Here is a 27,798-nt window from a genome sequence, read left to right as displayed (position 1 = left end):
CGCCGTCCTCAGAGAGGCGGTCTAATCAGGCACATGTGAGAACACCTGTGAGGGTGAACCTGAGCCCTAGAAATGCTTTCAGACATGCAACTGTCAATGGTGTTACAGAAGTGGGATCATTGGGCGCTGCATGCTGTGATGTGTGGTGAGCTCATTTCAAACTGTGTTGTGTCAGTCGGGAGCGTATATACATATATATATATGTATATGTATATATATACATATACATATACATATATATATACATATACATATACATATATATATACATATATATATATATAATCAATCAGTCAATCAGTGTCTCTTCCTTCTGGATCCTCCACCTATGGGGGTTCACAGTAAACAGAGCTCTCATATATCATCCTCTGTCTCCTCTCTGGATGAATTTCACATAAGCCACTTTTAGTGCAATTAAGTCTTTTATTTTTAGTTTTACTTTCTCTACTTTCTCTACTTTCTTTACTTTCTCTACTTTCTGTAGTCTCTCTCTCTGCTCACTCACCGTCTTTGCGTCGGCGTTCTGCAGTCTCAGAAAGTTTGACACCCAAATGAAATCTATTCTTTTTCTCGGCTCCTCCAGGTTTTAGGTGATTTTAAAGAAAGCTAGCCAGAGCTCAGCTAACAATGCTAGAGGTGTTTGTGTGCGTGCATGCTTGTGTGCGTGCGTGCGTAAGACCTGTCAGCGATGTTGATTTCTGCACTGACTGATGATTCAGCAGCCAAACGGTGTAACAGGAGTCTCACAGCTCTGCCTGTCTCTTCTCTTTCTGACGACCACTTTCATTCTTTCATTTCTTCTCTCTCTCTCTCTCTCTCTCTCCCTCCCTCCCTCTCTTTCTCTCAGACATCTATTCCTCCTGAGGAGTCTTTGTCCTAAATTTGCTTCTCACTTTCTATTGATGTTATTTTTTTAGATTTGACAGCTTGACAGAGAATCATGTTTGAACTACGCTGAACGTCTCAGGTTGGATTTTGACATGTTTCTCTATCTGGGTGTGTTTTCAACGATGTGTGTGTGTGTGTGTGCTCGTCAGTGCTGCCTCTTATTTTTCCTTCGAAAGGCTGAAAACAAATCAGTAGTAATCAGAGAGAACCTCACCATTCAGTTGTGACACATATTTAACACACACACACACACACACACACACACACACACACACACACACACACACACACACACACACACACACACACACACACACACACACTACCATGCATTGTTGTAAGCTGCCATCAGTAATAGACTTCTGAATTAGAGCGTGTCACAGCTATGTAGCATTAATCGTGTGTGTGTGTGTGTGTGTGTGTGATATGTGGAGTGGGTACACAGGTTAAATATCCCGTCCTCTTCTGTGGTCGCCGGTGGTGATTGGAGGACCCTCGTAGGGCCGACTTGATTGCATTTGTGATTTGTGGGCGGGGGGGGGGGGGAGCGGCGAGGTCGGGGCAGAGGAATGACACACGGTGCTAAGTGATAATACATGCTGACAGAGAGACAGAAAAACAGACAGACAGACAGATAGACAGACAGACAGACAGACAGACAGACAGACAGACAGACAGATAGACAGACAGACAGACAGACAGACAGACAGACAGACATAGAAACAGATAGACAGACAGACAGACAGACAGACAGACAGACAGACAGACAGACAGACAGACAGACAGACAGACAGACAGACAGACAGACAGACAGACAGACAGACAGAGAGACAGACAGACAGACAGAGAGACAGACAGACAGACAGACAGACAGACAGACAGACAGACAGACAGACAGAGAGAGAGACAGACAGACAGACAGACAGACAGACAGACAGACAGACAGACAGACAGACAGAGAGACAGAGAGATGCTGTGTAAATAATACCGATGTGTGTTTTGCAGAGTTAATTGAGAGAAAGTTTGAAGTGGGTCTAGTGTAAAGAAGAAGGAGAAGCTACTACTGGATATGGGTTTAACTGCACTATAGAGTTTGATTAGGCTCCATGAAGCTTCATGATACAATCAGCAGTCAAAAAAAGATTAATATGTTTTATTAAAATATTGCAAAAGGGCCATATTTGATCCTGCAGTTATGTTTAACCTCTAGCCCTAGGGTGCTGGAAGGTGTGGTTCTCCTAGACAGACAGACCGAAAATAAATGAAGAATAGCTCCACAACTAGCAGGTCTATATGCATGATCCTGGTCTCTATGGATAGGTAAGACCTCAGAGAATTCATCCCCAGTGTCAGTAACGCTGTGACTGTTACTCTGTCTGAGTAAACTGTGATGAACCAAAGGAAATATTTACATTGTTATATTCTCCTAAACTGTTCTCTAGATCAGACAGTAGACATCATTATAGCAATGATGCCATGCACAGAATTAATTCAGCAACTCCTCGACTACAACTGTGCCAAAGCAGATATAAATAACAGAAAGCACATAGATTCTACAAAGGTTTTAGTCAGGATAGGACCAGGAGGACTCTCCATTTGGCCACTTGGATACCCAAAGTGTGCCAAATGGGTTTTCTACCTCTTGAAAGGGAATCTGTTTCTAAAATACTCCTGATATCCACTACAGGAGGCTATGAGTAGTGCACAGTATAACATCAATAAAAAACAACTAAACTGTATAATTCTGACTCCAAATGGAGTAGTTTTATTATAATAATGAAATATGATCAAGTAAAACTTAGATAATAACAGATACGATCAATAACAATGTAAATAAGAGAACAAAAAAGAATCCAAAGTCAAGTATGTACATTCGGTATAAAAATAAACTGGGAAAAAAAGTTTGGAAACTTGTGTTTGGTGGATTATTTCTCTGTTGTTACAATGCTAATGGTCATTGTATTTTACATCATTGGAAAGCCTGTTTATTTACCTTCACAATGATGTCCAACTTGTAAGGATCATGCATTTGTGGGATGAGCAGCACAGCTGATTATGTGGGTAGCGCCCAAGAAAAACTTGCCAAAATTCTCTGCCAATGGTAAACAGTGTATTCTCCTGTTGGTGTTGACTCTTCTTGTGAGTTGTTTGGTGGATTGGATGATTGCACTCTCTATCAGTAACAAGGAACAAACAAGACATATTGGCTATTTTACACTTTATTCATTTGATACAATATGTCAGGAGCCTCACCAGCGGTGGAAGATCCATACGCAGCCACAACAGCCTGGCACCTCCTCCTCATGCTGGTCACCAACCTGGTCACATGTTGCTGTGGATGGCGTTCCATTCCTCAACCAGGATTCGTTGCAGGTCAGCCAACGAGGTTGTGTTGGTCACTCTAACACGTATAGCACGCCCAAGCTGATCCCACAAGTGTTGAATTGGGTTGAGGTCTGGACTCTTGGCAGGCCGTTCCATTCTCTCTACTCCCACATTGTGGAGGTAGTCTGTGATAACCCTGGCTCTGTGGGGGCGAGCGTTGTCATCTTGGAGGATGAAGTTAGGTCCCAGATTGTGGAGATATGGGATCGCCATTGGCTGCAGAATCTCATCCTGATATCTCCCTGCACTGAGATGGCCTTCAATGATGACAAGCCTTGTTTGCCAGTGAGGGAGATGCCCCCCCCCCCCCCCCCCCCCCCCCCCCAGTCATTGCAGGCTTCCTGGTAGCCTTATGAGAATACACTGTTTACCATTGGCAGAGCATTTTGGCAAATTTTTCTTGGGCGCTCCCCACATAATCAGCTGTGCTGCTCATCCCACAAATGCATGATCCTTACATGTTGGACATCATTGTGAAGGTAAATAAACAGGTTTTCCAATGATGTAAAATACAATGACCATTAGCATTGTAACAACAGATAAATAATCCACCAAACACAAGTTTCCAAACTTTTTTTCCCAGTTTATTATAAAGTTAAAACACAATTTCTCATGTGTTGATTTTGTAACTAAAATATTGAAATAATTGTCAAACAAACATTGTTTGGACCACATCCTCCCTGAGTGTTGTTTTAGTCGCGTTAAGGCCTCGTCTTTTAGAGACTATTCAGAAATAAGACCACCACAGCATTTTATGGAGTTTTTAAAGGCAGTGTTTTAATAAACAGCTCAGCCGGTACCGGGTCTGGGTCCGGGTCCGGGTCCGGGTCCGGGTCCGGGTCCGGGTCCGGGTCCGGGTCCGGGTCCGTCAGGTAAAAGAGGTTAACCTGACAGCCATCTAAGACTGTTGTTCTGCATTGGAAAAGTAATCCCAATACTTTTTAGTTAGATTCTAGTTCATGTGTTGTGTGCAGTTAACAAGCATAATCCTTACATAAGTCTGCATGCCAAGTGGCCCGATTAATGACAGCTGAATATTTAAATGCTTTATTAAGGAAGCAACAGCCTTGAGCAAAGTAAGTTTAATTATAATCATATTAAACAACAGTGTCTCTCATTGTGTGCATGTGCTGTGTGTTTGTGCATGAAGGGAAAGGATTATGGTGAGAGGAAGCTCCAACGTTATGAAGTCTGAGTCATATGATGATATAGATGATGATGTTTAACAACAACGTTCACCTTCACTTTAGTTTTCTAACATGCGATTTAGATCATTAAACACAGGATCAGTTTAAAACTAGTGTAAAAAAACTAGTGTGTTACTGCAACCGGGTCTCAGGAAGGCGTATAAATACCACGACATTACAAGGACATTTAGCGTGTCATGAGGACGCTTTTTAGCCTTTTCTCCTGTCATTTGTACGCCACTTTTCGTGTGACAATTTAGGTTTAAGCAAGAAAACCACTTAGTTAAGGTAAGGGAAAACATGTTGGTTGGGCTTAAAATAAGTACGTAAACTAAGTAAAACACATACAGGAAGAAATACAGAAAACACGTCACAGACTTAAAAAAACACGTGACATTTCGTGACATTCATGTGTGATGATGTCAGTCCCCATCGGAGCCATTTCATTGTAGTGAATCTTGACCCCACTGTATAAATGACCTGTAGGGACCTCTAGGATAATCACAGCCTCATGAAACTTTACAGCCACAAACTAGAGACCTAGAGCATTCAGAGGATGGATGGATCAGACTAGAGACATAGAGCCTTCGGAGGACAGATGGATCAGACTAGAGACCTAGAGCATTCAGAGGTTGGATGGATCAGACTAGAGACCTAGAACATTCAGAGGATGGATGGATCAAACTAGAGACCTAGAGCATTCAGAGGATGGATGGATCAGACTAGAGACCTAGAGCATTCAGAGGATGGATGGATCAAACTAGAGACCTAGAGCATTCAGAGGATGGATGGATCAGACTAGAGACCTAGAGCATTCAGAGGATGGATGGATCAGACTAGAGACCTAGAGCATTCAGAGGATGGATGGCTCTCCTAGCTACATTGACAATAATGGGTTATGAGCAGTTTACACAACACAAATGCTCGCCATCCAATCGCTAAAAAATGCAATTTTTTCATTTTGAGACATTTTGAGATTTCTGCAATGTAACAAAGCCACAGTGATCACCAACGGCCTCCTGGTTAATGTCCTGTGTTTGTTGGACCCTCCCACCATCAGTGGTCTTTCTCTCTTCTTATTCTACGTCACTAACTCTTACCGTAGCATTTATACGTGGATGTGTTTACATCATAGTCAGTTCAGGATACATGGCGTACGCAAGACTCGTGGAAATCAAGAAAGGCCTACTTATGGCACGCTAAACGCCTTATACATTATCTGGCCTTTTCCTGCAAACAGGCTGAGTTACTTGCATGTAAAGTTGTGCTGCCACACCTTCAGGTCTCCGCTGTGTAACTGGTGAATAAAATGTCATCTCAGAACTGAAAGAAAAGTCGTTCCTCTGCAAACTTTTCCTGACTAAATAACGGCAAGTAAAAAAAGAAAAGTCCTGTTAAATTTTCAACAGCACTTTCCTTCTTGGATGAGCATCATTGAGACAAGGCTCTGAGAGCTGAGCAGAGCTGTCAGTCTCTTCCATTACAGCAGCGCTCCTCCTCCACAGAGAGGGAGATAGATGGATTACCTGACTGGTAACGGCCCTTTGTAACTGAGACTACAGCAGATAGAGCTGTCAGTGACACGCGGTAAGAGATGAGAGGAACTGGATGAAGGGAAGACGAGTGAGTGATGGAGAGAGAGAGGGAGGAGAGGAGGATGAACACATACTGTAGTTGCTCTATAGGAAGAACAGGTACGTCACTGAGGGAGACGGGATTATTTCACTGGGATATTATTGGATTTATAGAGACGTTTTCCACAAAAAGAAAGCAGACGTTTTAAATAATTCACAAGAGATGTTTACAAGCTGAAGTACATCTTTCCCAACTTTGAGTTCAACCTATGAGACGTCTAAATCAGACGACAGCATCAACAATCCAGGAAGGAATTCCATCTTTAGGACACGATGTGATCTAGTTAGGGACAACTCAGTCTCACAGCAGCTCGTCAAATAGTCACAAAATTCGATCTATTAGATTAGTGTTCATAGACACAAATTTCCTTCTTTTTCGTGACGCTCAGCACGACTTTCAACAACATGTTTTTCATGCATTTTCCTACGAATGTCCAGCAACACGTGATGCACGTGTCAATTTCCACTCCAGTCTTTTCAAAGTAAAACTTCTTAGTTAGGTTCAGTACAAGATGGTGGTTTGGGTTAAAATAACTCCAGAAGTGCTGTAACTGTAGAACAGAAGTTACAAATGAATCAGCGTTGACTTCTGGTTTCACACGGGGCACCAACAGCGGTCTCCTGGTGAAAGTCTGATGTTGTTAGACCCACCCATCCATCCCGACCTCCTCCCTACACGCCGTTCACCGCTCTCTATACTTCCTGGTTTACAATAACGTGGATCACATACGAATAGACTTTGTGCTGACCATCATGAAAAAAAATTGAAATTCTTGTGTAAATCAATATATTCAATGTTGTGACTATTTCACGAACTGCTGTGCGACTGGACTGTTCTGGAAGGATGAAAGAGGAGTTAATGGTGAGATGGACGGGTAGATGAATGTATCTATAGATAGATAGAGTGAGTCTCATTGGCTGTTTGTCTTTAGAGTAGATTTGATTGGCTCTTTCTCTCTTGAGACAATCATACAATCTGTTCTTTCTGTATTTTCTAAACGGATCCGTTCCCTTCACTGTGGAGAGTCAGTGAGCTGAAGTCACGCTGTCGTCAGTGGAGGGAAGTAAACAGTGAGTTCGTCTCTCAGGACAGTAGACTCTGTAGTCTCACTCTGTGTTTCAGACTCTCATTAATATACTGCGTCTGTTTAAAACCTTCCTTTAGTCGCTTCCATTCCAACAACTGGTTTTGGATCTTAGAAAATTAGACAACAGTGAGAAACAGTAAAACTATTGGGATTCAATCATATGTAATCAAATACAGTTCAGTCGGCCTATTACAGGTGTACAATGTGCAGATTCAGCACCGGGTGGGGGGGGGGGGGGGTAATTATGTATTTAATCATTTAACTCTGTTTGGGACAAATCATTTCTAATAGATATTTTTGGTGTCTCGTGGCGTCTAAAGCGCCTTCCTGAGGGAAGCAGTTCAGATTGTGGGTCGGGTCAGTTGTTGTGTCTAAAGCAGGGGTCAGAAGCCTTGACTCTGTCTGGAGCCGCAAAACATATCTGAGCCTCATAATGAAGGTAACACAGGCTATTGATTCTAATGCAGTGAAGACCCAAGTCCAAATGAGAACATGACATTGAAGAAACCTCTCAGGAGATCTGGCTGGAAGCTCCTGCTGGCTATTCAGCAAAAGCAGTGTGCTTCTTCTGAAAATGTCTTTTAATAGGACTGTTTTTGTTGTTGAATCTGTCCACGCACTATTACATTGCTGAAAACTTTTCTTTTTGTGGATTTGGAATCCATAGCTAGTCTATTGAGCTATTAAGGTTCGGCAAAATGAGAGGATAAGGCGCTGGGTCGAAGATATACATACTGTAGGATATGATGCGCAATTTAGTTGATGGAAATGATGAAAGTTTTTATCTGGTGTATAGGCTACATATTTTTTTACAATTGGAGAATGTAAGAAACATTTTAGGCCTACAACAATGATGGTAAAAAATAGCTTTTATGCATTTCCATATATTGTTTTTGTCAAAGCCATTGGAGAGAGGCTAAAGAGCCGCAGGTTTGTGACCTCTGGTCTAGAGCTTTCTTCTTGGTTTTCAGTACACGCCTGCTGCTTATCTGTGCTTTAATACATTCTCATTTTACTGCCATGTTAAACACTCCTGACAGTTTCCCTTTACATTTGTCCTTACCAAGCGGCCACGTTAAAGGTCGAGATGCTTTCCACCAGATTCTTGTTTACCATTTCAAGAATGGATGTCTGGTCTTGATGGTGTTCTATCTTCCATCACTCCATAGATAGATAAGGCACTATGAGGTTGAACCTCTGTGATTTGCTCTTTATATTCTGGTTCCTCCTCACAGTGAATGCAGCTGGGTCTATCCTCAGTGTCTCCCATTACAGACAGTTAATGGTTAATATGTCCTGATAGAGGAGGTCAGTCTGGAAAAACTGGTATCCGTCTAGACCCATTACGATAAAGACATTTAATGCAGCATGGTGTGATGCCATGAATAGACCACTAACTGCTGGCTGAAGGAACATCCACCACTTTAACAGGATCAATAAAGCTATCGGATGTTTAACAGCTCATAAAGTGAGCTATCACTTTATAATATATATATTTATATACAGTACATACGACTGTAGTTTTCTGCTGGTAAAAATAAAGTCCAAACAGACTTTTAATAATGTTATTAATATCAATAGATGTGCTGTGTGTGTTGAATTCATTTGAACAGAACACAGCAGCTGTTATCTGTTATCACTCCACAGTAACGTGTGTTTATAGCGTTCATTAAAATGACTTCTTTATGCCTTTTACTCTTCCTCATTTTAGACTCTTTAACACACACATACACACACACACACACACACACACACACACACACACACAAACACACTCACACACGATGTATCAGGGAGAGCAATAAATGGTGTTTTTTAAGAGCGAGGCAGCGTATAAAAGCCTTGGATCAGAGGAGTAATGGGTCCCTGTAGGCCGGTGATAACTCTCTCTGTTTAGATGTGAGTGTGTGTGTGTGTGTGTGTGTGTGTGTGTGTGTGTGAGAGAGAGAGAGAGAGAGAGAGAGAGAGAGAAAGAGAGACACTGAATGGGACAAACACTGAGAGAAAAGCAATGATGGCTGAAAATGACGAGCTGGAGAAGAGAGCAGCTCAGATATCTCTGACAGCCTTCATGTGTTTCATCTCCAGTTAGTGGCCAGATTAGATCCTCACATCCAGCTGTAGGCTCCACATTAAACTCTAGTGTGTGTTTCTATTAGAGCTGGGACGATCCTCCTATCTCCTGATTCAATACTATCACCATACTTGGGTGCTGACTCAATATGCGTTGTGATTTTTAAGTATTGTGATTCAATATTGTGATTTATTGTGATTGTTGTTAACTTGTTTACCTCTAGACCATGGAGGGAACAAGTTGAATCATCCACTTCTAGGGACATTTACTTTGTAAAATCTCTAAATGAATCCAGTAAAATGTTTGATTTTCAGCATGTATGTAGTCAGAGATGTCCTGAAGTCAAATATATCAGGATCATTGTCAGGAATTATTTATTGCTTTTTTATCCAGTAACCCAAAAATCAAAGAATAAAGAAATTTCCGTCACAGATTAGTGGTATTTTCTTTTTAATTTATAAGGCCATGTAATGTTTTATACTTCTGGTGAATATAATCCATCAATCTTATTTCCATAGATGTGTTTTTTATATACAGTTCCCTTTGTTAATTCAATTCAATTCAATTTATTTTTGTATAGCGTCAAATCACAACAGAAGTTATCTCAAGACGCTTTATATATAGAGCAGGTCTTAGACCGTACACCATAGTTTAGAGACCCAACAAGATCCACCAAGTGCACTGTGGCCAGGAAAAACTCCCTGATTAGTGGGAAGAAACCTGGAGCAGAACCGGGCGCTGGGTGGGAGGCCATCTGCAGATACCGGCTGGGGGGATAGATAGATAGAGAGAGAGCGAGAGAGAGAGAGAGCGAGAGAGAGAGAGAGAGAGAGAGAGAGAGAGGCAACCACAATAGTAGCCCAGCAGCTGTAATAGCTAATACAAGTAGGACTGATAACACAAAACCAATAGTAGTGGATGGAAAAAAGTGATAATAAAACTATTGGAATTGATATCATTGGGTCGTCCTCAGACGGGCTTTCAAGTGGAGCTTCCAGCTGTCTCAGTCCTCCGTACATCTGGCTAGCTCGCCAGCACTGTCCAGCATCTCTCCTCAGTACGTCCATGTATGTTGGTGTGGGACGTCCCTGTGATCGATGCCCGTGCGTTGGTTCCCGCAGCATCAGCATGCTTGCTGGGAGTTCTTGATGTCTTTGGCAGTGACCGAGAAGTCTCATTCTCCAGGCTGCCACTTTGTCACTAAGTGTTGGTAGTCCCTCGTACAGACGGATTGAATTAATGATGGTAGCAGTTGGTGTCAAGCAGGCAGCAGACGCGGCAGCAGATGCAGCCACAATCCAGGTGACATCCAGATCCAGGTGAAACCCCGCTCCAAGTGTACCCCTGCTCCAGGGGTAGCACCTTATTTTGAAAAGCGGACGTAGTCCCACGTGTCTACTTCCTGTAACTTCTCTAAGGTGGTCTCTAGCTCTCCCGTCAGCTCCGTTCTCTTTATCCATCCATGGTCAGCTCCATCGGGGCCGTTTGAATGCAGAGAACACAAATGTCAGTATCTGGGTGCTCTACACTTGTAGCGTCGGCCCGTTTGACCACGGAGATTTGATTCTGGTATTAAAACATCTATTTAGAAATCTTAAAAAAAATTAATGAGAGAGACAGACGACCTTTCCCTCTTGTCCGTGTGGATTACATGGAAACAGTGAAAGGCTGCTTATGTATAATGTTTAAACATTATGAACCATAATTATGACTTATGACTTCAGGTCAAGGTTGCTCAAGGTTCTTTATGTCCTTCCTACTTTTTATTTCTCTTTTCTTTTGTTTCCTCTACTTTCTCACCGCTCCCTCCCTCCTTCCTTCCTCCCTCTCTCTCCTCTCCTCCCTCCTCTCCTCTCTTCTCTCCTCTCCTCTCCTCCCTCCTCTCCTCTCTCCTCTCCTCTACTCCCCGCCTTCCTCCCTCCCTCTTCCCTCTCTCCTCCCTCCCTCCTCTCTCCTCTCTCCTCCCTCCTCCCTCCTGGAGGAGAGGAGAGGAGAGGAGAGGAGAGGAGAGGAGAGGAGAGGAGAGGAGAGGAGACGAGAGGAGAGGAGAGGAGAGGAGAGGAGAGGAGAGGAGAGGAGAGGAGAGGAGAGGAGAGGAGAGGAGAGGAGAGGAGAGGAGAGGAGGGAGGAGGGCGGGGAGCTTGTGTGTGCACGTCTGCTAACGTGTAGGCTACTTTCTGTTTCTGTACGTGTGTGTGTGTGTGTGCGTGTTTGTGTGTGTGTGTGTGTGTGTGTGTGTGTGTAAATCAGTGTCTCAATGAGTAACGGATGTTTAATTCTCTGAGTCATAAATCTGCGTTGCAGAGAACAATATTAAACTTTATTACCATTTTTCATGTTCTCTTTACAGGATGGGATCCATCACTGAGTAAACACACACACACACACACACACAGACACACATACTGACACACACACAGACACACATACAGTGGGGGATGAGAGGGGGGGCAGACCCCCCGTCCATTGTCTCTGGTGTCAGCAGTCACATGCTCCGTCTTCGATCTCCTATAGGTCAACCCACCAACGCAGCAAGGGCTTTTGGGATTTAGAGTTCCCACGGGTCACATCTGGAGCAGGGATTTACTGTTTGGGTTCACCTGTGTGTGACTTCTAGGCTCACTATTGATTAGCTATCTATGAGGAAACAGAGGCCTGATCAATAACGCCCAACGGCCTGTCTTCACCTCCTTATTAGGGAAGGATTGCAGCGAGGCCTGAAGGCTGTGTGTGACACCTCATCCATCACTTCTTTATTCAACACACTACTCAGCGGGGTTCTATGAGGTTCTGATCCATAGTCAGTGTCTTACTACAATACATGTAGGTTAAAGCAATAGTTCTGGTGTTTCTCAGTGTTCTATGAGGTTCTGGTCCATATGGGGCGGCTGTGGCTCAGAGGGTAGAGCAGGGTGTCCACCAATCAGTAGGTTGGTGGTTCGATCCCCGGCTGCTCAAGGTCACATGTCGATGTGTCCTTGAGCAAGACACTTAACCCTAAATTGCTCCCGAAGGCATAGCCATCGGTGTGTGAATGAGTATTTAGATCAGATCCTGATGGTCAAAGTTGGCACCTTAGTAGCCTCTGCCATCAGTGTGTGAATGCTGACATGTAGTGTAAAGTGCTTTGAGTGGTCAGGAGACTAGAAAAGCGCTATATAAGTCCAAGTCCATTTACCATTTAGTCAGTAGTAGTAGCATCATAGTACCAGCTGGCCCATCACTGTAATACCGACACCACAGAAGAAGAGTTGACAGTGAGATGAAGTAATAAAGAGCCTCAGCAGCTGCCTGATGGACGTTTCCAGGCCACATTTGGACACATGTGATGTCTCTCTACACCATCACATTGCTTTTCTATCGCCGGATTTCTAAACCACGTCCAAATTACAGATGTAAACCGAGCTGTTAGACGCTTAAAGAACGGCGAGAGCTCCTCGCTCGGAGCTCAGAGGACGTCTTAATCCAAAACATGACAGACACAAAACATCCGATGAGGAGAATGAAAGAGAAATTTAAGAGCTACACGGCGGCACGCTTTGAGCCCGGACCCCGGGGAGCCGTTTCAGCACGCCGTACTCTGTGAACATCTTGCATCGCCGGCGTGTTTCAACAGGAAATCTGGCGATGTAATTGATCTATTAAAGAGTGATTTAGTCGGCGCTGCTTTCTGCTTTGTTGCACAAACTGCTTTCATGTCTGAACCTCACAACGCCCTTGTTGTGTAAAAAGTTTGTTATGTAGATAGGAAGTTTTTCTGCTGATAATATTTGATGTTGTCTGATAGAGACGTAGATAATGATACGGTGTGTTGATGCGTACGCCACAGACTCTGTCCTGCTCCGGTAGAAACCCTTAAAGCCCCGGCTCCAGCTCAACCTCCTCTTCTTCAGACAGAGCTGCTTCGTCACTGTGATTTCTTTCTTTTATTCTCCTCTTAAACTCCTCTTCTTCAGACAGAGCTGCTTCGTCATTGTGATTTCTTTCTTTTATTCTCCTCTTAAACTCGCTGTTTGCCACGAGCTGTTGGCCAAGTGTCAAAATTGGGCTTTTGTATTTTGTACAAATGAAGAGAGGCAGTCAAGCGCAATGTAAACCAATGTAAAAGCATTATGGGAGCTATTTATGAGGTTTGTGAAGAGTGACAAAACCCCCCAGGCACACACACACACACACACACACACACACACACTGAGACACAGCAGCTGCTGTGCTGTAATCGGGGTAAATGAATTTGATTTTGATGCTTTAAAAGCTTTTTCTTTGGCCTCGTATTGGAAGTAAATTCCTGTGTGATGGTGAGGCGTTTGTGTTTACAGAGAGAGAGAGAGACAGGAAGAGGACGGATAATAAAGAAGGGACAGACAGAGACAGAAGGATGAGAACACACACTCCCATTCGGATGGATGAATGAGCTCTTTGTGGTTTGATCTGATAACGACACTTCACTTATTGATTAGTCACTCGTCAGATTAGAGCTCAGGGACGGAGGACAGGGACGCTGTGATGATACCACACAACTGAGGTCTCTATTATCACCATGTGTTGTTACCATCCTCTCCCAGAAACAGACAGTACATACCATAAAGTACGTCTGAAAGGCTTCTTCATGTTGTTGAATGGATCATATCTAAACTGCAGCTCATTGTAAGCTGGTATCCATCTCCTGGCGATGTGCACATCAGCCTGTGTTCCAATAGTATGAATATAGAGATAGATAACAGGCAGAGACACACTGAAATATACCTGGAGGTAATAGATAACAGAGAGGTAACAATAACATGACAGTTTTTACTCGCCAAAGTTATTTAACCTCCTTCTCGACAAGCTGAGCCGCTGCGACCTAAAATTGTTGTATTAATGCATTAAAGAAATTAGTGAAGTTAAAACTAATTTGCATCAATGAGTTATTATCACGTTGACTTTCATATACACTGATCATCCATAACATTCAGACCACTGACAGGTGAAGTGAATAACATGGATTATCTGGTTACCATGGCACCTGGCAGTGGGGGGGATATATTAGACAGCAAGTGAACATTTTGAACTTTGATCTTTGTGTTGGAAGCAGAAAAAATGGGCCAGCGTAAGGATGTGAGCGACTTTGACGAGGGCCAGATAGTGCTGACTAGACGACTGGGTCAGAGCATCTCAAGAACTGCAGCTCTTGTGGGATGTTCCCGGTCTGCAGTGGTCAGGACTTACCAAAAGTGGTCCAAGGAAAGAGAACCGGTGAACCGGCGACAGGGTTAGACCCGAGGCTCATTGATGCACGTGGGGAGCGAAGGCTGGCCCGTGTTGTCTGATCCAATAGAAGAGCTACTGGAGCTCAAACTGCTGAAAGAGTTAATACTGGTTCTGATAGAAAGGTGTCAGAACACACAGTGAGGAGCAGTTTGTTGAGTATTGGCTTCCGGTCAGGGTGCCTGTGCTGAACCGTGTCCACCGCCAAAAGCGCCTACAATGGGCACGTGAGCATCAGAACTGGACCACGGAGCAATGGAAGAAGGTGGCCCGGTCTGATGAATCACGTTTTCTTTGACATCATGTGGATGGCGGTGAGTTGGAGGTGTTGACTCGACCTCCAAATTCTCCAGATCTCATTCCAATGGAGCATCTGTGGCATGTGCTGGACAAACAAATCCGATCCAGGGAGGCCCCACCTCGCAACTTATACAGGACTTAAAGGATCTGTATATATATATATATTTATATATATATATATATATTGATGATGATGATGATGATGCAGAGCCATTATCCATTCAGGGCACACAACATATGGGTTCCTGTGTGTGTGTGTGTGAGATAGAGTGTGACCTCAGGGGGAATTGGGTGTACTAAATGTGTGAAATGGGCCAAGGTTCTCTGTGATGTTTGTGTGTCTGACTCCCGTGATTCCCTCTGCCTTCATAACGATGATGATGATGATGATGATGATGATGATGATGATGATGATGATGATGATGATGATGAAGATGAGTCATTGTGTTTTGTCATCCAGCTCGAGTCCCGTCTGCAGCACAGCTGATGCTCCTCTATCCTTCCTCAGTCCTCCCCTCCTTTCTGTCTCCTTTGTCATTCTCTACTTCCTTTCCTCTCTCAGTGTCATCCTTCCTTTACTCTCTTCCTTCCCTTGACGTTAACTTCACTGACTAATGACTCACAGGACTGACGATACCGACGAGTTATGTGACTAAAGACTGGTGTGAAAAATCCGTCAGCGTTACTTGTAATTTCACGGGACATGACCAGCGGTCTCCTGTTTGAAAGTCTTGTGTCTGTTTGACCCGTCCACTTCCCCTCCCTCCACCCTGACCGGACTCTCACTCTATTAATACTGCTTCACTGCTCCGACCGCAGAATAACGCTGTGGCTGGGTTTACATTGGAGTTAGTTGACAGCCCGGTTCATCACAGGGTTGCTAAAGAGTACCTCCGTATGTCGGTCTCCGATGCCGAGGGGGCGCTGACCAAACGACGCTGACCAAACGGCAGGATTTGAGGAGTTGTTATAGTGTAAACCTTCTGTTCTGTCCCACTGAGAAACGTACTGTATCTGAACCGGCATTTGTTCAGTGCACTGAAACAAGAATAATATTCTAAACAGATCAACACCACTGTGCAGATCCTCCTCGGCAGCTGGGGGTTAAACGCTCTGCTCAAAGGCACTTCAGTGGCTCAAAGACACAGTCGAGGCGTCTGTTGCCTTTTGATGCAGACGGCTGTGGAAAATACAACTCTCAACAGTATCTGTGAAAACATCTGGTCTCGTGTGGCTGTATGTGCTGGAACGTTGCACCGAGTTGACCCACTTATTTTGATGTTTGTGTGTGTGTGTTTGTGTGTGTGTGTGTGTGTGTATGTGTGTGTGTGCGTGTGTGTGTGTGTGTGTGTGTGTGTTGACATGGAAGACAGATTCATCAGGTTTTCTCACGTCAACAAATTGCTCCTCTCTGACCTCACAGCTGGGAAACAACGTGTGAAATGAGCGCTTGTTGTAGTGTGAGACTGTGTGTGAGTGATATTTCATTATATGGAAGTGGGTCTTCTGTTCTCTGGTGTGTGTGTGTGTGTGTGTGTGTGTGTTTTACACATATGTGTCATTGGTGTATATGAGTGAATGTATGCTGTAACACGTCTGCTTCCCCCATGGAGACGGTTGTCATGGTGAAGAGAGTCTCTGGGTAACAAACATCACACTTATCGTCTGACTGTCGACTTGATTCAAGTCAACTATATTTAAAAAGAGAATTTTAAATGAAACAATCCCTGTAAAGAACTTTACAGAGCAGACATGAGATCAAGCTTTATGGAGTTAGAGAAGTGGGCAGAGAGGGAAACACACACACATGTTTTTGTATTAGCTGGATTTCTTTCTAAAGTAAATGATAGATGAACCCCTCAGACTCTTCGACCTTTTGTCATGATTAGATTTGTGTGCGTGTCTTGTTCTTAGGGAGCTGTGTTTGTGTATCTGTGACTGTTTATCGGTTGTATTTTATTTTATTTTATTGTTGTATCCTGGAGCAGTATTTGTGGGAGGTTCATGTGTGTGAGGATGTTTCTGTTTATGTCTGGATGATGCTGGTGTATTGTGCTGTTAGATGTAGCTGGTGTATTGTGCTGTTAGATGAAGCTGGTGTATTGTGCTTTAAGACGATTCTGGTGTACTGTGTGTCACGATATTTAACGTACTGATTTGTGTACGTAGACACAAATTTCAAATTTTTTCATGGTAGTCAGCATGAAGTCAATTCTTATGTAATCCACATAACTGTGAACCAGAGTATAGAGAGTGGTGAACGGCGTGTAGGGAGGAGGTCGGGGTGGATGGGTGGGTCTTAAAACACCAGACTTTCACCTGGAGACTGCTGTTGGTGCCCCGTGTGAAGCCAGAAGTCAACGCTGATTTATTTGTAGCTACTGAACTTCAGTTGCAGCACTTCTGGAGTTATTTGAACCCAAACCACCATCTTTTACTCAACCTAACTAAGGAGTTTTATTTTGAAAAAACTGGAGAGGAAATTGACACGTGCATCTCGTGTTGCTGGACATTCGTAGGAAAACTCACACAATATACGTTGTTGAAAGTCGTGCTGAGCGTCACGAAAAAAAAAGGCAAATTCATGTCTATGACCACGAATATGACGGATTCAATTTAGTGACTATTTCACAAACTGATGTGCAAAATAACACTGGACTGGCGTTAATCAACGTTGACTTCTGGTTTCACACGGGGCACCAACAGCGGTCTCCTGGTGAAAGTCTGGTGTTTTTAGACCCACCCATCCACCCCGACCTCCTCCCTACACGACGTTCACCGCTCTCTATACTTCCTGGTTCACTATTGCGTGGATTTCATACAAATTGATTTCATGGGATACAAACGATTTTCTTTTAGTAGGTATAGCTACGAACTGTGGATGAGACCAGCCTGGGAAACACATATTAACTGAACTAACGTTCCTCTGCCACAAGATAGAGTATTTATTCAGGGCTCCAGACCTGAGTTTTGGTCAAAGTTAGAATCTGGGCCAGGTTAAGGTCACAATAAGCCTCTAAGAAATAAATGTCAATAAATGTCCTCACAAGTACAGTAGTCCACCTCTTTGAATTTGTGGCTCCAAGTTTCCTGTTGAAAAGTCACTGCACTTTAACATCCAAATGCCGTGACATCTAGGACAGGTTCTGCTTAGACGCATCAGCAATCAAACCAACAAAGAGATTGTATTTTAACCTCTTATTACTGAGTGTAAATCCTCTAAACATGTACTAAACTGTGGTAGACAGATGTAACACAGATGAGTCTGGTTTTATGTTGTGAATCAGTATACAGGATCTGGAGCAGCGTTTCATCAGCTTATATACATCAAAGAAACACACAAAGTAAAGTTAAAGAACCCAACGATATTCTTAACTGCTGTCTGAAACACATACCTCTTCTCTCTTTCATTAATTCAGGACACTCTCACACCTCAAAAGAGCGACCAACAGACAGTGTTGGAGCCGCTCAGTCACACCTGCTTGATTCAGTAGCCCTCTTCTAACTCTCAGTGTGATGGCAGCCAGCCAAATGGAGCCGGCCGACCCATAAAAGCTCCATCCTGTGCCATAAAGCAGAGACTAAAACACACTTAAACCACGAGTCGACGGAGAAAATGTGTTTTCTGTCGTGGTTCAGAACCCTCAGGGCGTGGATACATTAAGACGCTGATATACGCCTCCAGTGAATTAGAGAGCTCCACTTGTTTTCGCTTTTTTGCTGCATCAAGCATCAGCAGTCAGCCGAACGGTGCACAAACCTGGCCAAGCATTTCTGCAGCTCACCAGAAACTATACTAACAAACCCTGAGACACGGCGGAGAGTAGAGAGGAACGCTCATCAATCAGGAAGATGCTGATCATCATGGTATGGTCTGCTTCAAGGAAAGACAGAGGATTCGTTAACAACGGTAAAGACAGAGGATTCGTTAACAACGGTAGAGACAGAGGATTTGTTAACGACGGTAAAAACAGAGGATTCGTTAACAGCGATACAGACACAGGATTCGTTAACGCCGGTAAAGACAGAGGATTCGTTAGCGATGGTATAGACAGAGGATTCATTAACGACGGTAAAGACAGAGGATTCGTTAACGACGGTAAAAAACAGAGGATTCATTAACAGCGATACAGACAGAGGATTCGTAAACGACGGTAAAGACAGAGGAATCGCTAAAGTTGGTAGAGACAGAGGATTCGTTAGCGATGGTAAAGACAGAGGATTCATTAACGACGGTAAAGACAGAGGATTCATTAACGACGGTAAAGACAGAGGATTCGTTAACGATGGTATAGATAGAGGATTCGTTAACAAATGTAAAGACAGAGGATTCATTAACGACGGTAAAGACAGAGGATTCGTTAACGGCGGTAAAGACAGAAGGATTTGTTAATGACGGTAAAGACAGAGGATTCGTTAACGATGGTAAAGACAGAGGATTCGTTAATGATGATACTTTCAGAGGATTCGTTAACGATGATACAGACAGAAGATTCTTTAATGACGGTAAAGACAGATGATTCGTTAACGATGATACAGACGGAGGATTCTTTAACGATGGTAAAGACAGATGATTCGTTAACGATGATACAGACGGAGGATTCTTTAACGATGGTAAAGACAAAGGATTCGTTAACGATGATACAAAAAGAGGATTCGTTAATGGCGGTAAAGACAGAGGATTCGTTTACGCAATAAAGACAGAGAAGTCGTTAACGATGGCAAAGACAGAGGAATCTTTAGTTTCGGTAAAGACAGAAGAGTCGTTAACGATGGTAAAGACGGAGGATTCGTTAACGACGATAAAGACAGAGGATGTGTTAATGACGGTAAAGAAAGAAGAGTTGTTAACGATGATACAGACAGAGGATTCGTTAACGATGATAAAGACAGAGGATTCATTAACGATGATAAAGACAGAGGATTCGTTAACAAAGGTAAAGACAGAGGATTAGTTAACGACGATAAAGACAGAGGATTCGTTAATGACGATAAAGACAGAGGAGTCGTTAACGACAGTAAAGACAGAGGAGTCGTTAGTTTCGGTAAAGACAGAAGAGTTGTTAGCGATGGTAAAGACAGAGAAGTCGTTAACGACCATAAAGACAGAGGATTCGTTAATGATGGTAAAGACAGAGGATTCGTTAATGATGGTAAAGACAGAGGATTAGTTAACGACGATAAAGACAGAGGATTCGTTAATGACGATAAAGACAGAGGAGTCGTTAACGACAGTAAAGACAGAGGAGTCGTTAGTTTCGGTAAAGACAGAAGAGTTGTTAGCGATGGTAAAGACAGAGAAGTCGTTAACGACCATAAAGACAGAGGATTCGTTAATGATGGTAAAGACAGAGGATTCGTTAATGATGGTAAAGACAGAGGATTCGTTAACGATGGTAAAGACAGAGGATTCGTTAACGACGGTAAAGACAGACGATTGGTTAACGAAGGTAAAGACAGAGGAGTTGTTAACGACGGTTAAGACAAAGGAGTCGTTAACGATGGCAAAGACAGAGGAATCGTTAGTTTCGGTAAAGACAAAAGACTCGTTAACGATGGTAAAGACGGAGGATTCAATAACGACGATAAAGACAGAGGATTCGTTATCGACGGTAAAGACAGAGGATTCGTTATCGATGGTAAAGACAGAGGAATCGTTTGTTTCGGTAAAGATAGAAGAGTCATTAACAATGTTAAAGACGGAGGATTCGTTAACAATCATAAAGAGAGAGGATTTGTTAATGACGGTAAAGACAGAAGAGTCGTTAACAACGGTAAAGACAGAGGATTCGTTAACGACGGTAAAGACACAGGAGTCGTTAACGATAATACAGACAGAAGATTCTTTAATGACGGTAAAGACAGATGATTCGTTAACGATGATACAGACGGAGGATTCTTTAACGATGGTAAAGACAGAGGATTCGTTAACGATGATAGAGACAGAGGATTTGTTAATGGCGGTAAAGACAGAGGATTTTTTAACGACGATAAAGACAGAGAAGTCGTTAACGATGGTAAAGACAGAGGAGTCGTTAACGATGGCAAAGACAGAGGAATCTTTAGTTTCGGTAAAGACAGAAGAGTCGTTAACGATGGTAAAGACAGAGGATATGTTAATGGCGGTAAAGAAAGAAGAGTTGTTAACGATGATACAGACAGAGGATTCGTTAACGATGATAAAGACAGAGGATTCATTAACGATGATAAAGACAGAGGAGTCGTTAACGACGGTAAAGACAGAGGAGTCGTTAACAACGGTAAAGACAGAGGAGTCGTTAGTTTCTGTAAAGATAAAAGACTTGTTAACGATGGTAAAGATAAAAGAGTTGTTAACTATGGTAAAGACAGAGGATTCGTTAATGATGGTAAAGACCGAAGAGTTGTTAAAAACGATAAAGACAGAGGATTCGTTAACGATGGTAAAGACAGAAGATTCGTTAACGACGGTAAAGACAGAGGATTCGTTAACGACGGTAAAGACAGAGGAGTTGTTAACGACAGTTAAGACAAAGGAGTCGTTAACGATGGCAAAGACAGAGGAATCGTTAGTTTCGGTAAAGACAAAAGACTCGTTAACGATGGTAAAGACAGAGGATTCGTTAACAAAGGTAAAGACAGAGGATTCGTTATCGACGGTAAAGACAGAGGAATTGCTTGTTTCGGTAAAGATAGAAGAGTCGTTAACAATGTTAAAGACGGAGGATTCGTTAACGATGATAAAGACAGAGGATTTGTTAATGACGGTAAAGACATAAGAGACGTTAACGACCGTAAAGACAGAGGATTCGTTAATAATGGTAAAGACAGAAGAGTCATTAACGATGGTAAAGAGAAAGGATTCATTAACAACGGTAGATACAGAGGATTCGTTAACGACGGTAAAGACAGAGGAGTTGTTAACGATGATAAAGACGTGAAAGACAGAAGAGTCGTTAACGATGGTAAAGGCAGAGGAGTCGTTAACAATGATAAAGACGGAAGAGTCGTTAACGATGGTAAAGACAGAGGATTCGTTAACGATGATAAAGATAGAAGAGTCGTTAACGATGGTAAAGGCAGAGGAGACGTTAACAATGATAAAGACAGAAGAGTCGTTAACGATGGTAAAGACAGATGATTCGTTAACAACGTAAATACAGAGGATTCGTTAACGACGGTAAAGACAGAGGAGTTTTCAACGACGGTTAAGACAGAGGATTCATAGAGAGTAGAAACCAACCATGTTATACTTGATTTTTTAATATTAAAAATAAATATCTATATAGTATATATAAATAAATTATATACTATACATATCACACAACAGAAGGAAGTCTGACCCATTCTGGAAACACTTGATTAAAAATATTAAAATATGAGAGAGTGATTCTCACATGATGTTTATTGGTTACACTATACAAAGGACTGTTATGGCTGCTATTGTGTATGATGACATCATCGCCTATTACAACGTAAAGGTCAAACTAATTAGGCTTTCCACGTCTGTGTCGTCCCAAAGGGACGTCTAACATTTACTTCAACATCTGCTGATGTCCACAAATCTTCTCCAGGACATTTCTATGCAGCTCTATAAGCCTGCTCACTGTGGGACACTGTGGGACACTCTGGGACACTGTGTCCACGTCCACAGACACATAGTGAAGTGGACAGAGCTGCATGAGTGCAGCAGTATAGTGCTGTATAGCACTGTATGACTCTACTGGGACGGTAGAAACCAGTAGAAGCACCTGTACAACATCCTGAATGCAATCATCTCATTGGCTGCTTTTATTCCTTTAAACCAGAATCTGTCAGCAGAGATCCTCTGTGTTAAAGTGCACCTGTACTGATCATATTTGAACGGTTTCACTTCCTGTTTGTGTGGCTGTAGGTTCGTTCATGGTGGTGAATGCATCGGGCCGGGCGTCGGGGCAGAAGGCTCACCTTTACATGCCCACCCTGAAGGAGAACGACACCCACTGCATCGACTTCCTGTACTCGCTGTCCAGCCGCGACGGAGCCAGCCCGGGAACGCTCAACGTCTACATCAAGGTGTGTGTGTGTGTGTGTGTGTGTGTGTGTGTGTGTGTGTGTGTGTGTGTGTATGTGTGTGTGTGAGAGTGATGGATGGATGAAGAGGCTGATAGACTGAACAGGTTAAACACGTAAACAAACCAACAGACGTCTGTTCTCTGTGATGGAGGGATGGAGGGATGGAGTTATTCCCGTGGCCCTGAGTGTTTAGCTATGAAGAGACAGACCTCACCTATTCCCTGGTAGAGGGATAAAGTTAACCCTATAGTACCCTGCATTTAATGGTATGGTTATCAGAGTGTTGGTGTGTAAACTTGAAGGAAGTAGACATATATATATATATATATATAAATATACATATCCTATATTGTGTATTCATAGAAACCAACGGACATGACTGCATGTTAAGAATAAGAAATGATAAAATGAGTCCTAATAAGCCAACAGGAAGCAGGATGTGTGTATATACTGATAGATTATCTGTGTTGTTGAGCAGAGTCAATGTTTTATTTTAATTTAATGTAATCTTCATTTAATCAGGCAATCTCTATACTGATAACATCTTAATACATCTATACTGTTTTAGTTATTGGAGCCTGCTGGTTTCAGAGAGAGCCGAGAGAAGTTTCACTTTCATTTCACTTCCCCGTCAGAAAGGAGAAGGAAAGGGTTGTCTGACGGCGAGATGAAGCCGTGAAAATATTCTGAATATAGCGTACACTTAAACTGTTATAATTGTTTTAGGTGAGCCTTTCTTCGTTTTCTTAATTCTCCATATAAAAAATATATAATACAATATAAACATATATAATATAAAATATATAATAATTTTCCTCTCTGCTGATACCGATTGTTGTTATGTATCAATCGATACCAAACAGTTGCTACGTATAACAGACTGTTGCTACGCATAACAGACCGTTGCTATGTATAACAGACCGTTGCTACTTATAACAGACTGCTGCTACGCATTACAGACCGTTGCTATTTATAACAGACTGTTGCTACGTATAACAGACCCTTGCTACGCATAACAGACCGTTGCTATGTATAACAGACCATTGCTACATATAACAGACCGTTGCTATGTATAACAGAACGCTGCTACGCATAACAGACCATTGCTACGTATAACAGACCGTTGCTAGGTATAACAGAATGTTGCTACGTATCACAGACCATTGCTACGTATAACAGACTGTTGTTATGAATAACAGACCTTTGCTACGCATAACAGACCGTTGCTATGCAACACAGACCGTTGCTACGTATAACAGACCGTTGCTACGTATAACAGACCGTTGCTAGGTATAACAGACCATTGCTACTTATAACAAACCGTTGCTACGTATAACAGACAGTTGCTACGCATAACAGACTGTTGCTATACATAACAGACAATTGCTACTTATAACACACCGTTGCTAGGTATAACAGATTATTGCTACATATAGCAGACCGTTGCTACACATAACAAACCGTTGCTATGTAAAACAGACCATTGCTACGCATAACAGACCGTTGCAACGCATAACAGACAGTTGCTATGTATAACAGACCAATACTACGTATAACAGACCGTTGCTACGTATAACAGACCGTTGCTATATATAACAGACCGTTGCTACGCATAACATACCGTTGCTATGTATAACAGACCATTGCTACGTATAACAGAACCGTTGCTATATATAACATACCACTGCAATGTATAACAGACTGTTGCAAAGAATGACAGACCGTTGCTACTTATAACAGACCATTGCTACTTATAACAGACCGTTTCTATGTATAACAGACTGTTGCTAGGTATAATAGACTATTGCTACGTATAACAGACACTTGCTACGCATAACAGACCGTTGCTATGTATAACAGACCGTTGCTACGCATAACATACCGTTGCTACGTATAACAGACCTTTGCTATGCATAACATACCGTTGCTACGTATAACAGACCTTTGCTACGTATAACAGACCGTTGCTGGGTATAACAGATCATTGCTACGTATAACATACCTTTGCTACGCATAACAGACCGTTGCTATGTATATCAGACCGTTGCTACATATAACAGACCGTTGCTACGCATAACAGAACATTGCTACGCATAACAGACTATTGCTACATATAACAGACACCTGTTGCGCATAACAGACCGTTGCTATGTATAACAGACCGTTGCTACGCATAACATACCGTTGCTACATATAACATACCGTTGCTACATATAACAGACTGTTGCTATGTATAACAGACCGTTGCTACGTATAACAGACCGTTGCTAGGTATAACAGACCGTTGCTACGTATAAAAGACCATTGCTACGTATAACAGACTGTTGCTATGATTAAAAGACCGTTGCTACGCATAACAGACCGTTGCTATGCATAACAGACCGTTGCTACGTATAACAGACCGTTGCTAGATATAACAGACCGTTGCTAGGTATAACAGACCATTGCTATGTATAGCAGACCGTTGCTATGTATAACAGACCATTACTAGGTATAGCAGACCGTTGCTACGTATAACAGACCGTTGCTATGTATAACAAATCGTTGCTACATTTAACAGACCATTGCTAGGTATAGCAGACCGTTGCTACGTATAACAGACCGTTGCTATGTATAACAAATCGTTGCTACGTTTAACAGACCATTGCTAGGTATAGCAGACCGTTGCTACGTATAACAGACTATTGCTAGGTATAGCAGACCATTGCTACCTATAACAGACTGTTGCTAGGTATAGAAGACCGTTGCTATGTATAACAGACCGTTGCTACGTATAACAGACCATTGTTAGTTATAGCAGACCATTGCTACCTATAACAGATCGTTGCTTGGTATGGCCGACCGTTGTTACGTATAACAGACCGTTGCTAGGTATAACAGACCGTTGCTAGGTATAACAGACCGTTGCTATGGGTGCAGCTCTGATGTCAGACTCTGGATGACCGTTTTTTTGTGTCAAAATATTGATTTCTTCAGTAAGTAGCCATATAATAAGCAAGATAATGTACAGCTAGTGGGTCATTGTAGTGAAATAAACCCCTTCAGGGCAATGCTGCACTCCTCCGCTCTGCTCAAACTAGCTCAAGAAACCAGAGCCAACTTCCTGTATCCTGCAACTCCGGCTCCACTTCTTAATATAGTGTTAATCAGTTAAAATGCTTACTGTCGGTTGATGGGTTATTATTAACATCCCTATTATTGTGTGTATTATTGTGTATTATTATGGTGTGTATAATTGTGTATGATTATGATGTGTGTTCCTGCAGGTGAACGGTGGCGCTCAGGGTAACCCCGTCTGGAACGCCTCCGATACGGTTACTGAAGGCTGGGTGAAGGCGGAGCTCGCCATCTCCACTTTCTGGCCCAACTCCTACCAGGTAACACACACACACACACACACACACACACACACACACACACATGGAGCTAACTGTATTTCTAATGCTTCCATCATTTCATCCTCTATCTAACAGATTAAAGTGTTCTTTTAATGAGATTCAGATCTATAATTACTCTCCCTGATGTCATGTGTCAGTACATATTTAATATGTCAGCTGTCCTGCCTCGGGCTGTTTGACTTTTTAATTGTTTCCTCCTGAAGTTAAATATGTGCTTTACTTTACGGACAGCCAGGAGCTTCATGTGTGAACGCTACAATAAAACTACTGCTGTTATATTAAAGATGTTTAATGTGACTTTAACACAAGTGTCTGAGGACCGTGGTCATGGCTGTTGTTCATAATGACATTAATGAATTCTTTAATGATCGCTCAGTTCACAGACAGTCACAGACATTACAGGAGACTTTATTAACGTCGTCATGCTGACATCATGGTCACATATCTGCCACGAGAACAGACTACTGTTTCTCTGACGTAGTGAATATTAAAACTACACCAACAGGGACCCTGGCTCACTTACAGTATGAATCAATAATAATACAATAACTGATAATAATAATAATAATAATTATAATACATTTTTAAGGAATACACCAATTTGGAGGAACTAACAATGAGCACGTTATGATGTTTCATCGCTGACTACGATGCTACATACAGACTAACTTTAGCATGCTTTGTGGACAGTATACGGAGTAGCAGACTAACATTAACTCAACAGTAGTTAACTCATTCAGAGCCAGCAGCTGTAAACCAAACACATACTATCAAATTATCTCCATCTGTTGTTTTTGTGTGAGATTACAATAAAAATAAAATACCTAGAAGACTGTGTGCAAAGAGTTATGTGCTCTCACTGTTTTAACAGTGACAAGTTAATATAGGTATATATTTATTATATATTTGGAGCATTATCTAACCTCCTTAATGACAAGTTAGTATGACATTGATGGATACATCACGTTTTATAGTTACTTCGGCCAAGGCCGAGGAGGGAGGTTATGTTCGTTGGTTTGTCCATTTGGAGGATTACTCCAAAAGTTTGCGGTGGATTTTAATGAAATTGTTGGAGGGGGGGAGGGGTGTGGCACAATGAACAATTTTCCATTTGATTTTGGTGGCGATCCGGACCACGATCAGGATTCAGGAATTTTTTTAAGGATTCCGATCAGCCAAAACATTAAGACCTCTGGGTATAACACATGCACAGTGTAGCTGATGACACGTTGATGACGCATGACCCTGCCTCCTTTCTTCAGAGACAGAGAGCGAGAGAGAGAGAGGGGGGTAGAGGGGGGGACAACTGTAGAATCGCCGTTTTTTCACATTAAACTCTGTGAAATGACAGTTGAGTTGGAACAAATCACACTTGGTGATTGTTGGAAAGAGACGACGACGGTTTAGGTGAGTTTTATTTTGTTTCTGTCCAGTTTGAATGACGTGTTTTACGCTGCTCCGCTACGTACAGCTGATCTCAACATAAACAACAATACACGTGGATGATGGCGCGAGCTTCACGGAGAGGGGGGGAGGTCTGCGCTCTCCGAGGGCTATTATTGT

General features: G+C 42.4%; 1 protein-coding gene across 11 annotated transcripts in view; it reads left to right on the top strand.

Moving 5' to 3' along the window:
• ptprt (protein tyrosine phosphatase receptor type T) overlaps positions 1-27,798 on the top strand; it is a 389,841-nt gene that overhangs the window by 75,019 nt on the left and 287,024 nt on the right. For all 11 annotated transcript variants that reach the window (XM_074649699.1, XM_074649700.1, XM_074649697.1 and 8 more), the window contains exons 3-4: positions 22,677-22,837; positions 26,104-26,214. In XM_074649699.1, the coding sequence (XP_074505800.1) occupies positions 22,677-22,837; positions 26,104-26,214 (272 nt within the window). The remainder of the gene's footprint in view (positions 1-22,676; positions 22,838-26,103; positions 26,215-27,798) is intronic.

Source organism: Sebastes fasciatus, chromosome 1, assembly GCF_043250625.1.
Source record: "Sebastes fasciatus isolate fSebFas1 chromosome 1, fSebFas1.pri, whole genome shotgun sequence".
Classification (NCBI taxonomy): domain Eukaryota; kingdom Metazoa; phylum Chordata; class Actinopteri; order Perciformes; family Sebastidae; genus Sebastes; species Sebastes fasciatus.
This window is presented reverse-complemented; position numbering and strand designations above follow the sequence as displayed.